General features: G+C 41.6%; 1 protein-coding gene across 2 annotated transcripts in view; it reads left to right on the forward strand.

Annotated features, from left to right (window-relative positions):
• Positions 1 to 15,173, forward strand: part of lamb2l (laminin, beta 2-like) — a 72,877-nt gene that overhangs the window by 40,068 nt on the left and 17,636 nt on the right. For both annotated transcript variants that reach the window (XM_049580955.1, XM_049580956.1), the window contains 14 exons: positions 3,825 to 3,960; positions 4,332 to 4,405; positions 4,781 to 4,969; positions 6,497 to 6,560; positions 6,847 to 7,049; positions 7,269 to 7,389; positions 8,154 to 8,342; positions 8,840 to 9,019; positions 9,180 to 9,292; positions 9,694 to 9,773; positions 9,888 to 10,044; positions 11,647 to 11,787; positions 14,603 to 14,764; positions 14,881 to 15,002. In XM_049580955.1, coding sequence (XP_049436912.1) covers positions 3,825 to 3,960; positions 4,332 to 4,405; positions 4,781 to 4,969; positions 6,497 to 6,560; positions 6,847 to 7,049; positions 7,269 to 7,389; positions 8,154 to 8,342; positions 8,840 to 9,019; positions 9,180 to 9,292; positions 9,694 to 9,773; positions 9,888 to 10,044; positions 11,647 to 11,787; positions 14,603 to 14,764; positions 14,881 to 15,002 — 1,931 coding nt within the window. The remainder of the gene's footprint in view (positions 1 to 3,824; positions 3,961 to 4,331; positions 4,406 to 4,780; positions 4,970 to 6,496; positions 6,561 to 6,846; positions 7,050 to 7,268; positions 7,390 to 8,153; positions 8,343 to 8,839; positions 9,020 to 9,179; positions 9,293 to 9,693; positions 9,774 to 9,887; positions 10,045 to 11,646; positions 11,788 to 14,602; positions 14,765 to 14,880; positions 15,003 to 15,173) is intronic.

A 15,173-nucleotide genomic window follows, 5' to 3' on the forward strand; every position in this document is an offset into this window, starting at 1 on the left:
TGAGGTGGGAAGGAAACTGGACGAGGGATACGGGGTGTACTTTCTTTTAAGCCACCATCGTAGTGTGACAAAGAAGTGTTTTAAAGTCAACATCAGACTTACATCAGTGTATTGTTGGAGCAGAAAGCCTTATAGTTGAGCTGACCAGCCTTGACTAATGGGAGATAAATAAGAGCTCAGAGGAGGGAGGGTCTTAAAGCCACATGAGTTCACACTAAGCACCAACTGAAACTGACACTACAGTGTCCTTGAAAGAGAAGATAATTAGTAGTCAGATTTATTTTAATTGTATGTACAGTAAAACCAACTTTAAACTCTCTTGCTTTTTGTCTTTTTTTGTTTTAATTTTTTTGTTACATCAGCTTCCTGAAAAATACCTGCAATCTTGCTCTTTGATCTCAGTTCCTGTAAATGGTATAATTAGGGCTGGGTAATATGGCTAAAAATGTTGAATGAAATTATTTTGTATCAGTCGATATTGGTAATTAACTAAAAAAAAAAAAGTCAAAATAATTATGTCTTTAAAGTGGGCTGGTTTAAAACAAAACATTGACAAAGAAGTCTTAATTCTGGTCAGTATCATGTCAAAGTCTGTGCAGACACTTTAAAACATTTTGTAAGTGTTAATAATTAAATAGCAGATTACAGATACAGGCAGGAACCTGACTGTTAAAGGCTTTAAAAACAGGCAGTAAAATCTTAAAATCAGTTCTGAACTCACATGTAGTAGAGCAGCAAGAATTGCTGTAATGCGGTCACTTCTCTTACTACAAATGAATAGCCTGGCAGCAGCATTTTATATCAGTTGGAGTCTTTGGAATAGACAAAACAAAAATATCAACTGTGGTCAGTATTTTCTGTACCACAAGTTTTACATTTACAGTATGTAATTTCTGCCATTTCTCAATCAAAACAACACAACTTTAATGACGTCTTGAAGTAATGTGGGGTCATTTATTGCCAATGAAAGTCTATCTGACGTGACTCAGGCAGAAATCATGTTTATGAACTAGGAATTGTATTTAAATTTTATTCCTGCTACCTTTAGGCATGTTGTGTCATATACTGATGAATTAGTCAGTCAGTTGCGTTAACTTGCTAACTCATCATTAGCATTAGTTCAGTCGATTATACAGCTGCTTATGTGGTAATTTTTAATCATGGGTATGGCTGCGCTGTTTTCTGTGGTCAAAACAATCATACCAAAAATAACTTTATGAGTGTGTTGAATGCTGCTGTAACGTTAAATAGTAACCGTGAGCATAAGTGGCCGGTTCCTCTGGTTTATGGCGGTTGGAAACTGGTATTTAATGTGCATTGCCACCCCATTCTATATCTATGAGGGGTTAATTGAACATTTATTATATCTCTGTTAAGGAAAATTTAATGAGCTAATTATTGTTATTGTTTTATTGTCAAATCTGCAGCAAATACTCAGTGCTGTTACAGAGAGGCTCTCTATGGACGACGCATTGCATTGTGTATTGTGGACAGGCCACTGTGTAGAAAGGAATGTCCTTTTCAGCAGCTAGGCCCTGAGATGAGGGTTTGGGCAGATTTATGATGGGATTAGGGAGGTATAGGTGAAGAAGGCAAGCATGCATGTAAAAAAAACCCACACACATTCACTTACACGTACACATGTAAAAGTGGGCGTGTGTGCACCCGTGGTCACCCACATACACACACACCACTTCCAGCACACTTTAGGCATTTTTTTTTCAATTCTCGGCTGAGTCTCTTTAACAGCCATGTTGTTGTTAGCAACTTAATCACCCTTGACAACAACCTAATTAAGAAATGCTGCCCTGGAATCCACTGTTTCTCTGTGCCAACTTACCCTCATCTGCCTGTTGAGCCCTCTTTCCCCTCTCCCTGCTCCCCTCTTTGTGCCGCCCTCTCAAATGCACCCCTTTTTGCCCTCTCTCAGCATTTCCCTCTCTCTCTGCTGGCCCCCTTCTTTGTCCTTCACCCCTGCTGTGCTGTTTGAGACCCCTCTTCACTGGATACCCACTTCTCTCACCTGCACCTTCCTTTCTCTCACCACCCATTCTAACTTTTCTATCACACCCCTTAAGATTCAAGCTCTTGCTCTTGGCCTAGGTCCCCACATTCTTGTATCTTTTCCCATGCCCTCTGCCTTGGAGCTCTTCCTCTCCTTCTGCTCTCTGCCTTGTCAATGTCAGCTTTTCACCAGCTAACTGTGTTTTCCTTTCATTTGTCCTTTGTCTTTCCCTTCAATTCATTTCAATGCCTCACTATACCCTTCTTGCATCACTCTCATAATTATGAAAGTATACTGACGATCAGTAGACGATTTTTCATTTCTCTCTGACTCACTTATATCTTATTTTCTACTGTTGTCTCTCGTCTCGTCTCCTCACTGTGTGTTACATCATTCACCGGCTCGAGTGACAATGCTTATTGGAATGCACAGATTTGACTGGCTGAGTAGCAAAGCTGTTGACTCCAGGGATCTCAGCACTTTCCCTGTGCCACCACGAGGTTTACACTTTTAGTTTTAAGTGAAAAATCTCAACAAATATTGGATTTATTTTTCTGGAATTACCTTGTTTACTTTGTTTAGTGCTGATTAGTAAATGTTAGCTTGCTAAGCCTATAAACAAAGATGATAAACACGATGAACATTATACCTGCTAAACATCAGCATGTTGACATTGTCACTGTGAGCTAGGGCTGCTTGATTATGGAAAAAATCATATTCATATCGATTATTTTTATCAAAATTGAAATCACGATTATGCAGCGCACGTGATGACTTACATTGTTTACACGACGGCATGTCATTTTTGTCTCTACATGGTCATGCATTTACAATTCTTCTCTGCTCTCTGTATCACGCACTGCGGAGTTCGCACGCACACACGCACGCACGCACGCACACACACACACACACACACACACACACAGACCAACCTCTCTCGCTCTCCCTCTGCCATTTTCCGCACACTGTTTTTGAAATCTTCTGGAATCACCTGCCCCTCGCATTATTCATAGTTCACCTACTTGACTGGCTCGTGGAGTGAATAGAGGAGGGGAGGGGAGGGGGTGGTATTGCCCATGCCTGGCTTCCGTAGAAGACAATATAACATCTCCAGGCGTCCATGACCAAAAATCGTTTCCCCTCGATTTCTTTAATTTTGAAATCGTTTGACCTCAAAATCATAATCACGATCACCAGACGATTAATTGCACAACCTTACTGTGAGCATATTAGCATTTAGCTTAAAGCTCATTTTAAGACTCCTGATGGATGCAAGTACATTTGCCACATACACAGTGTGGGCACTGGCCATGAAAGTGACAACTGCTTTGGTCTGAAACCCTGCCTGCTGTGCGCTGCTTTGCCCTTATTTCTTGCCCTTCATTCATATCCTCTCACTTGTCTCCATCTCTCCCGCCGTCTTTCTTCCTCTCTTATGCCTCTCCTCTCTCCCTCCCCTTCTTTTACTCCTTGCTTCTCTCCCTACAACCATTCTTCCTTTTTAATCTTTTGACCCAGTGGAGACACAATCCAGTCCCCGCTGGCTTTTGTCCCATCCACACCGGTACTGGCACACATGGGTACATTACCCACATTATTTCAGCTTGACAGATGAAAGCCCTAATCTGAAGGAACAGCTCTATCATAAGGGCTTGACTGACAGTGTAGAACATGTGCAAGACACAACCTGCACACTCTGTAGGTGTTTGTAAGGAACCACTGCAAGTTGTTTAAGTTGTTTACAACATCCGCAGGTGGTTTATTACACAGCTGGTATGCCCTTTCTCCAGGATTAAATGTGTGTTTTCTGCCTCGACAGGAGTCTGACAAGTGTTTTGAGTGTAACTCCCAGCATCGCTACGACCCGTACCACCACAGAAACAGCCACCGCATCGAAAATGTCATCTACCTCATGGACAAAAATGAAAACAACACCTGGTGGCAGTCTGTCAACGGTGTGTGTGCTTGAGTATTTACTCTGTAACAGTACACAAGAACATGCTCAGCGTGTTCCTTGTGCTGATTGCCTCAGTCCCTCTACACGTAGGAGACTATGGGTGGGAGTAGGAGTTTGTTCTTCTTGTTGCATTGTTGAGAGTTAAATCTTGATTGTGAAGAACTGCATTTTACAGGGCTTTACATACAAGAGCATTTCCAAGTCTATTTGAAAATGTCGCTGTTGAGATGAAAAATGCTGAAAAAATTCAAAGATGGATTATAAAGGTCTTCTACAGTCACCCAGTCAAGCAGAGAGTGACTTTAGGAGATGAGACTTTCACATCAATTGTGTTGTTATGACATTGAGTGACAGTTGCTTCCTCCGCAGGACAGGAGAATGTCAGCATCAGACTGAACCTGGAGGCTGAATTCCACTTCACACATCTCATCATAAAGTTCAAGGTACAAACAGTTAATTGGATGTATTTGGGTACTTATGTGCATGTGTGTGATTGTGGACCTTTGTTTGAAAAGGCGACTATACTGTTTGTACTTAAGCATGTCAGCATGCATACCTGACATTCCATAAAGCTTGAATCCATTATGTTAATTTTTGTAAAGCAAACATGAGACCAAAAGTCCTGATAGATCAGTCTGACAGTTTCATATAGTCCACAACACATTTGTTGATGTGACTATATATTCATACATACAACACAAGCCTCACTATAATTCCCATGTTCTATATTATAAAGAAAAATCAACATCTAACACCAAAATACTAGGAGCCATTGCAGTTGAAGTTAAAAGGACTCATTTCTCTCTTTGGGTCCTCAGACTTTCAGACCTGCAGCTATGATCATTGAGCGTTCAGCTGATTTCGGCCGCACATGGCGCCCCTACCGCTACTTTGCCTCAAACTGCACCAGGACCTTTCCTGGCATTCACGCCAATGGCCTGCACCACATCAACGACATCATCTGTGAGGAACGCTATTCAGACATCGAACCCTCCACCAATGGAGAGGTAAGAAGTAGAGGAGGTGGTGGTGGCATCGGTAATAGTAGAGACAGTTTACACTAGGAGGTACAGAGTTTCTTCTTCAGAGTCAAAACATAAGGCCGGTAATATTCAACATTTTGTTGTTAAAAAACAAATCCCATATAAAGCAGTAACCAACAAAGCACTAGTCCATCTCTGAATACTTTGTGATTGGTTCCTCACCAGAAACTGACTCAGGAAATGTGACAAGGAGGGAGTTCTTGCAAGAGATACACAAGGTGACATTCAGAGTGTACCTATAATTCAAGTTGTCTGCACATGGTTCTCAACACTGTGGTGGCACAGCTAGCAGCTAGCAGCTAACGGCTGTCACTAACAGCGTGAACAGTATTAACAACGGTCACAGTGCTGACAGTGTTAACCTGGGAGGGACCCTAGGGTGGGCACTACACTTCCACAGTGACACTTTCCTGATATCAGCAGTAATCACCAACTAAGCAGAATGCAGAACGGCAGTGCTTAGCTTGTCAGTGGAATAAACACACAGGGAATCATACACTAACATGCTCGGATACAACACACACAGGGAGCGTGACTTCATCCTCTGCTCAGTACGTCATACTCCACTATTTTTTCCTCAGCAAAAAGTAATTTGCAGCAGTAGTATTCATATACAGAACCTTTAAAGCTGTCATGTCAACATAATATACCATCATAGTGAAATTACAGTACGGACCATTATGATGACAAATTTATAGATTGATAGACAGATGAAGTATATAGATTTAGAAGACGTCAAGCAACTTCATGCATCGCCAAACAGTTAGAAAGGGAGCCACACAACTTCCTCTCCACAATGGAGAGCTGAAAGAGGACAGACTACACAAATGCACAAGAGGCAAAGCTGAAGCACACCATTCACACAGATAGGAGAAAGAAAGACGAGAGGAGAGGCTGAATCTCCTGGAAGACAAAGATCCAGATCCAAATCCATCTAGAATGAAGATCCAGCAGCAAAGAGAGAGAGAGAGAGGGGTCCTAGGGCAGCTGATGGTCCAACACAGAGAAGCCTTGGTTAAGAGAGAGGACAGAGAGGAGAAACTAGGAGAGAGAGTGAGATAAGCACTCCTCAAGTTCTTGAGGAACATAAACAGAGGATTAGAGAGATGCAGTGATTTTTAGAAAGTTTCTGGTACTCTGGTCAGCAGGACAAACATGGACCATAGTACTTGGCTTAATAGATTCACTGAGACAGAGACTGACCCACTAGAACAGGTGTTAACAGGTGCAATGCCCGAAGTCATCAGAGAAGAAGCAACTAACTGAAAGTTAGGGGAAAAAGTTTTAAGGTTGGATTTAAAGGCCTCAACAGGTCTTAAATAACTGGTTTCTTTAAAGCTCAGGTCTGCCTTTGCAAATTTGTTCAATTTGGACAGTATGCCTGTTTTTGGTTAACAGCTGTTGTTTTAGTTCCCTATGATCCTCTTCAGTCCCAGACTCTAACAGCATTTCTTTCTTTCTATACCTGCAAAATTTTGTTCTTTTTTCAAGGTCATTTATAAGGTTTTGGATCCTGCTATTCATGTGAAAGACCCATACAGCCTGGACATTCAAGGTCAGTGGACACTTCAAACTCTGAAGATAGATCACTAACACTGTTACTGGCAACACAGCATAGTTTTTTTTTTATGACAAGCTGAAACAAAATGCTACTTACCAAAAGTATTAGCAGCAACAATCAACAATTAAAGTAAATAGGCTATATTACCTTTTTGAGTGATGAGTCTAATATACATTTAACATCAGTCATCAAAAAAATGTTTGCATACAAATGGAATTTCAGTTTTTCATTTTTTTTTTCCACAAATCAGACCTAATGAATCTGTTTTTCTCCTTTACAGAACTCCTGCGTATCACCAACCTGCGTATCAACTTCACTAAGCTAAACACTCTGGGAGACGACCTACTGGACCGACGCTTTGATGTCCTGCAGAAATATTACTATGCCATCTATGAGCTGGTGGTCAGAGGGAGCTGCTTCTGTTATGGACACGCCTCAGAGTGCGCTCCAGTGCCAGGAGTAGACACCCGGGAGATTGGCATGGTGAGCTCGTGGACATTTTCTAGAAGAATAATTTTTACAACATCTGTATCATAACACCATGCCCTGGGACTTAACAGAAATGTGTATAAAAGACAAAAAGGGGAGTTTGTGTGAAAATAAATAAAACTTCGGCTTGTCTAATTTGTTCAGTACATATTATCATGCCATGATGACTGACAGTGCCTTTATTAACCTTTTTGTTGCATTGTGATCGGCAAGATCCACGGTCGCTGTGTGTGCAAACATAATACAGAGGGCCTGAACTGCGAGCGATGTCGACATTTCCACAATGACCTGCCATGGAGACCAGCGGAGGCAGAGAACCCACACACCTGCAGAGGTGGGAACACACAGACATATGCAGTGTCTCACAAGATTCTTATATGAGCAGGAACTGAGAAACTGTTGCCTGTTACGAGCTGCACATTTTTTTTTTTTTGAAGGCTTTGTTACACACTAACATACACACACGCACACACACACACACACACACACACACACACACACACACACACACATATCTATATGTATGTATGTATACTGTATATATTGTCTTTGTGATCATCATAAAAACACTGATAGGAATTTTACTCAGTCCTGAAGTCCCGCTGTAAATGTACACATTAGATGCCGTAAAATACATTTGCAATACGTTTCTTTGAAAATATAAGTTTAGTGTAGTAATTTTCGATATACTGTTATTGAACTGCTTATATCAATTTTAAGGGTACTGTAGATTTTTTCTTCCTGTAGAGCAGTAGTTTCCTTCAGAAAAGCCATCCTGCAGTTTCTCCTTGGTTCTGCTACTTTGAGTCTTATTCTTTGGAAAACGATATCTCAAAAATGCATTGAGGGAATTTTTTTTTCCAATTTGGCACAACTGTCCCCTTGGTCTAGGGATGAAGTGAATAGATTTTTGTGGCCAAAGGTCAAGGTCATTGTGACCATGTCTATCTCATTCTTGTCAGTGGGATATGTTTCTCCACATTTGGTACAAAGATCCACTTTGACTCAATGATGACTTCACAGGTGGGCAAAGGCATACAATAGCAAGGCAGTAATTTTATTTTATTTTATTTTTCAATTTCTTGCTTGCATCTCAAGAGTGCAACTGTAACGGCCACTCAAACCAATGTCACTTTGACATGGCGGTGTATTTGGCCACGGGCAACGTCAGTGGAGGAGTGTGTGACGACTGCCTGCACAACACCATGGGACGCAGCTGTGAGATGTGCAAACCTTTCTACTTCCAAGACCCCAACAGAGATATCAGGGACCCACATGTCTGCATAGGTGAGTCCTTTGTCCTTGTCGAAAAAAAATGTTTCCAGCCATTATGTGGAATTGTCCACTGCAATAAATGGCATATAAATTAGGTCTGATATTGAGTAGGAAAATCTTATTTTCACTGAAACAAGTGGAAAAAATCTGCTAGCTAGTGGGTTGTAACGATTTCATTTGTTTTTTGTGCAAGTGCCAACTCATGGATATTCTTATTTTGTCTTTGACTGAACATACCTGCAGTCATCAGTTAGGAAAATGCCTGAAATCCTTGAGGCTACATTTGAATCCATTGAAGATATCTCTCCGCTTTGACAAAGTTTAAAATGAATATGAACAACACTTCTGTAAGAAAAGATGTAAGAAAATAAAAAAAGCACAAACAATACATGCACATACCCTCTGTGTTGTTCTCTGTCTATTCAAGTTTCCCATTAATATGATTTTGTGTTTGCCTCTCATTCTTCTCCTGCTTTGCTTACTCTCTCCATCGAACCTCTGACCTCCAGCCTGTGACTGTGACCCAGTTGGATCATTGGAGGGAGGAGTGTGTGACAGTCACACTGACCTGGACATGGGAATGATCGCAGGGCAGTGTCGCTGCAAAGGCAACGTCAAAGGCACGCGCTGCGACGACTGCAAGGAAGGTTATTACGGACTCAGCCAGAATGACCCCCTCGGTTGTCAGCGTACGTATGTGTGTGTTTCTCTGCCGATGAAAATGCCTTGTGTTTGAACAGGCATTAACATGAATTCATGGTGTTTTGGAATATAAAACCAGATAATCTTCTATTAATATCTGTAATGTAAATCTCATTCTTTGTGTATTTCTGTGTGTGTCTCCATCAGCTTGCAACTGTGACCCCCGTGGCATCATCATGATGGGAGCTCCTTGTGACCAGATCAGTGGGGACTGCTCCTGCAAAAGATACGTCACTGGTCGCTACTGCAACCAGTGTCTGGTAAGGGACAACTGTTGACCTAAAATGTGTTGCTTATTTTTTGTTTCAGATTCAAATATCATATACGCGACTGTAACCATCATTTGTATGAAGAAAACCAGAGACAATAGAGAGTTGGGCTGTTTGACTGTTAAATGTTACACTTCCAGGTGCATTTTTTAAGCAAGCCCAGAGCTGTTCTCACACTCTAATGACTCAGTTTTGAAGGTGGTTTTCTTTTCATCAGCCATGGATAGCAATATATCTTGGTGACATTGATAAAAAAAACATATATTGTATAGCAACAACTGCATAAGCTGCACAAGGACAACAGAGCTTCAGACACAGTGCAGAGTGTAGAACCTACACAAAAGACATGACACTGTGCATCCTGGTTTTGAAACTGATATCCATCCCTGCAGCCTGAATACTGGGGGCTCAGTAACGACCTGGCCGGCTGCAGACCATGTGACTGTGACTTCGGTGGAGCCTTCAACAACAGGTATAGATGATAAAATGTTATACGTCTACCTTGAATCATATACTTTTGAGAACGAGGTATCTTGTACTTTCCAAGTCTTTATCAGTTAAAGTTTGCCTCTGTCTGTTACTTAAGGTGTATGATGGAGAACGGCCAGTGTGACTGCAGGAGGCATCTGATTGGTCGACAGTGTTCAGAGGTTCAGCCTGGGTATTTCTGTGCTCCGCTGGACTACTACAAATATGAGGCTGAAGATGCCACCGGACACTCTCCCGGTGACTCTGCACTGCCGGTGAGCATGCTACTGTGATTCAGTGTAGCTCACCAATTCACATTTCAGATCACTGTGATTCAGACTCATAATAGATCTCCAAAGAACGGAAGCTGCTGTAGTTACTAGCTACTGGATGAGAGGATGACGTCGTGCAGCAGCCCTCTCGTTCTTTGGTTCGGGGGATACGCGCTCCTTTACTGTAGACTGTGTGTGCTACAGGGTTAGCCACTAAGGAGACTCTGGCTGCATGGCAGTGACAATCTTTGGCTCAAGGGGTGTGCACTTTGTGCTACCGACTTAGCTGCTAACAAGAGCCTGTCACTTTGCAGCGGCTTGATCTTCATTTCAGCCCTTTTAGCTGACTTGCCCCCAGTCTCTTAGAGCAGAGAATACTGCTCATTTTTCAGTGAAGGGATATTCATTAAAACATGAAACTGAAATGAAATTCCTTTATTTTGAACTTCCCATCGCTCATCTGTGCCACACTTCACATCAAAGCGCACCTCCTTCTTAAACATTTAATCAGTGCTAGCGGCCTGGCACCAGGCAGATATTGGTAAGCAGCCAAGAAAGAGACAGTGAAGATATTTACTGATATCGTCACATATCAATCGCCTCTGAATTAAATCAAATCAAAAATCATATCAAATCGTACCATGACAGACTTTCTGATATCAACAAATATTGTGTTGTTGTCCAAAGTAATTAATATAATACTGAATCATAATAAAACTTGCGATTTACATTGCTATTAATATTCTCATGAAGCTCCTCCCATCCACAGCAAAGAGACAGCCACTGAGACAGGCCTGTTCCTGCTGTCACTGATTCATCTCATCAGTCTGCATCACCATCTCTATCCTCCACTATATCTCTCTGCCCACTTTTTCACATTCCTTACTGTCTTTGTCTGCCTCCTTCACCGCCCTCCACCCACCTCCGTCCTCTTCACTCTAAAGAGACCCCCTGCCCCCTTCACTTCCCCATCCAGCCCTTCGGGCAAGCTCAGACAGCCCGCACTTACAACATCAAGTTGTAGTTGAAGTATTGACTCAGAATGTTATGAGAATAAAGGCAACAGTGCAAAACATTGTGCAAGAAGAGATAAGTCATTGACATATGAATACTGTCTCCTGTTCAGGAGGGGGAACATGGCTTGTTTAACTGACGCTGGATGGAAATTGAGTGTACATGCTGAGGGACAAAAAAAGAGGAAGAGAATGTGCAGGATACAGTCAAAGTCCTGCATTTCTATAAAGCATTCAAACGCTACAGCTGAAGTGACCCATAAAACTACAGACAGTGCCACAGATACCAACCTGTCACAACTAATTATTGCAGTGTGGTACACACACTTACCAACACATACAACGCACACATAGAAAAACACACTCTCAACCTCACATTCTTTGTTTCTCTCTGTCACGCTCTGGCAATTTCAGCACAGCATGGCTCTTTGTGCTCTGTCATGTCATTTTCACTTTTGGAACAAAAAAGTTGGACAGGATGAACTGCTCTAAGTTGTGACAAATACTGTTATAAAAAGGTCTGTGTATGATCGACATAAACCCTCCTCTCCTCTCCTCTCTTCTCCTCTCCTCTCCTCTCCTCTCCTCTCAGGGCAAAGTTCGTCCTCAAGCAGAGACTGACTGTGTTCAACACCTCAGCAACCAGCTTAGGAGGCACCGACGTCACCGACGTCTTACCAACTCACAGCAACATCGGGCAGCGCTGAGACGTATCCGCCAGCTTCAACAAACAGTATGATATTTGCTTTGATTGGCATAATGATTCTATTTATGGTTTGACAAGGTACAGACAAATCACTCATGGCATATTTGCAGGTACAGAAGTGAACTCTGTTGGTTTCCAACCTTTTTGGCTTGTGACCCCTAAAATATGTCTACTTGGGAGCCCTAATCATGAATTATGGCCTTGTATGTCATGAGTGTTTCTCCTTTTTGGGTTTGCCTTGTTTTAAGGACAGACAAGAAATATGTAAAATAAGAAAATATAAGTAACTAGTAAGTAATTTTCTGCAACAGATTTTGTCTTCAATCATCTGGTGACCCCTCAGATTTTACTTGGTCACCCTAGAGGGGTCCTGACCTCCAGTTCGGGAACCACTATTTTGGTAAACAAAACTGTAGGTATGCTATTAGCTGAGCAGTTTAAAGGTTCCTTTAAAAAGCTTAAGCAACTGAGAGGAATGATGCATTCCAGTAAGTTATAGTAGTGATTGAAGTTAGCTGAATCTGTCAGCCAGCAGTACATTTTAGGGTTAAGATCTGCATGATGATCATTTTATCATAACAAATGTATAGCCTATGTATTTGCATGACAGTACAATATTTCTAGGCTTACATTATTTTAAGGTCAGCGGTCATGTGCTGTAAGCACTACTTGGCAATATGAGGGTGCTTAGCCTAATTAAATGCTTGGCTGTCAAGTTAATTATGTCATTTTGAACCAATTGAGCTGAAAGAGAGGTGAATATGGAGTGTAGTGATATTTGGAGTCTAATGTTGTAATCACTACTGAAATTTAGACACAGAGTAAGAGCAAAAGGAGTTGAACATCAAAATTGTATGTAATGACAGCAGGGGCGGAAATCCCGGGGGGGACAGGGGGGACATGACTCCCCCTTCAGTAAAGCTGTACCCCCCTAGAATAATTTGAGGCACAATTAATAATTTTTGAACAATGCAGTAGTATTTATTAAAAGCACAATATAAGCGGTGCTCATTATAAAAGCGCAATAATGTGCTATTTAAATCTTAAAAGATTTAGTCCCCCCCTCCCATTCCTAGTAGTGGTATATCCCACACTCTCTCCAGCGGGCAGGGCTAGCAGCCGTTAGTACTTTGCAGCAGTTGCAGCGTGTGGCTGGACCCGGCTGCCCACATCGCGCGGGGTAAGATGTACAGTCGCAGATACAGTTTAACTTACACAAGTTACAACACATCCCATTTACTGTTACAACAAGCCCCAGGCCCAGGCTGATAATATAAACTGTCTGCAACATTTCTCCTGCATTGTTCAAAAGTCAGAGTTTAGTGATAGTCAGAGAGGACAGGAGAGAAAGAAGAGGGAGAGGACAGGACAAGAGCAGTCAGTGGCGGAGCAGCTCGTAGTTAATATCTGTAGGCTCTCCACCTGTCAGTGAGACAAACATGACAGACGTGCAGTTTAACTGACGAGGAGCGGCCATCACGCGTGACTATTACGCACGGTTTTGAGGTGCGCAGCGGCAGATCTCACAGCACACTGTTTATAAACCAGTTCACCAGTTTAATTGCAGGAAATGTTTATCTCACTGCCGGTAAAAAAAAAGCAAAAAAAACAAACAAAACGGTTTGCTCTTGCAGCCAGCCAGAGATGAAGGATCCATTTCACACATCTGAGCCAGATGAAAAAGAGGGAGAGAAGGAGAGAGATCGAGTTTCGGTCTTTGATGAATGAAGCCTTATTGTTTTGCTGCTATTAAACAATGAGAGACATGTTTTCTCTGTTTACTCAATAGCATAAATATTCACACTACTGCGCACGGGGAGACAGAGACCTGCTCTGCTCCAGACACACTCAGCACCTTAGACAGCATGCCGCACCTGACTGTGTCGTTGTGTACATGTTAATTTGATTTCAGTCATTTTGTTTTCAATCTGGACATGTGCAGGTGGACTCAGCCAGTGCTAAGAAAGGTTTGATTAAAGCATCAAACTGCGGTAAAAGATTTTGTATGAAAGACAGGCTACAACCTTTTTTCCTTGTCCCCCCCGGAATTATTCTCTAAAATTTTACTGTTTATTAATTTTATGTAGACATGTTACATTAAAGCTATTACATTAGAACTATTATAAACGGAAAGATTTAAATATTATGCTTTGAACTAGGCACCTTTTGTAAAAGAAAAAAAAAAAAAAATAAAAAAAAATATCATGATTATTTAAATGGATGAATCTAAAAACTTTTCATGGGCCCCTTGGCTGAGTACCACAGACCCCACTTTGAGAATCACTCATTGCTCAATTCCTCAATAGCCTGGGAACATTACACTGCTAGTGTAGCTGCTGTAGCTGTATGTAGACTATATCTATGTTGGAACAGAAATTTCATAACTTGTCTGAGCACCAACTGTACTGAAGAAAGGACAGGACGCTCAGTAGAGTTCATGGTTATTTATCACCATTAATTATTCATTGTTTGTAAGCAAAAAAAAAAAAAGTAAAGCTGCACTTCAATGAACAACAACCTTCCATTGATTATCATACCACATTTGACCATTTAACAGTATAAATTAATCTTCAGACTAAAAAGAATTGGTGAACAAAATGATTATATGATATGATTGATTAAGCAGTTCTAGTCATAAAAGCCTCTTTATAGACTTTCCATTTCACGAACCTGAAATACAGTTCAGCCACTTGTCACCCTAAAGGAAGTAGAAAGTCAGGTCAGTAAGGGGAAACAGAGATTGTATGATTATAGTTAGCATATAAGTAAATATAGTATGAAGTAGACATTGTAACAGTTAAAAAAGAAAATTATTCTTTGGTAATCTGTCTGTCTCTCTCAGCCGGATGTGAGGACCGTTCATAGAGAGCACGCTCCCAGCCACATGGTAACGTGGACGGGACCTGGTTTTGCTCGTGTCAAAGATGGTGCCGGCCTGGTGTTCACTATTGACAACATCCCATATGCCATGGAGTATGACATCATGATCCGCTATGAACCTGAGGTATGTGAGGGTGTGGAGTGTGACATACAAGACTGATGAAAACCTATTCCTAAATAATAAAGGTCTTTTGAACTCTGTGTGTGTGTGTGTGTGTGTGTGTGTGTGTGTGTGTGTAGTCCACAGAGGACTGGGAAGCTATCGTTAGCATTACATCTGTACAGCTGCCGTCCAGTCTTCGGTGTGGAAACCTCCTACCAACTGAACAGCTCTACACAGTGATTCTGCCACATCACAACAGGTACTAAAACTTGTCTAACTTATGAAATATGTAAATAGAGACTCTGTAAGCAGTTTTGTCATGAGCTTGGCCCTTTGTGTGTGTGCGTGTGTGTGTGTGGGAGACAGAGAGTGGGACAGAGAGTGGGACCATTGTACCCTGTATGTTTGTATAAGTCACTAAAGTCACCCA

This window comes from Epinephelus fuscoguttatus, linkage group LG7 (assembly GCF_011397635.1).
Source record: "Epinephelus fuscoguttatus linkage group LG7, E.fuscoguttatus.final_Chr_v1".
NCBI lineage: Eukaryota > Metazoa > Chordata > Actinopteri > Perciformes > Serranidae > Epinephelus > Epinephelus fuscoguttatus.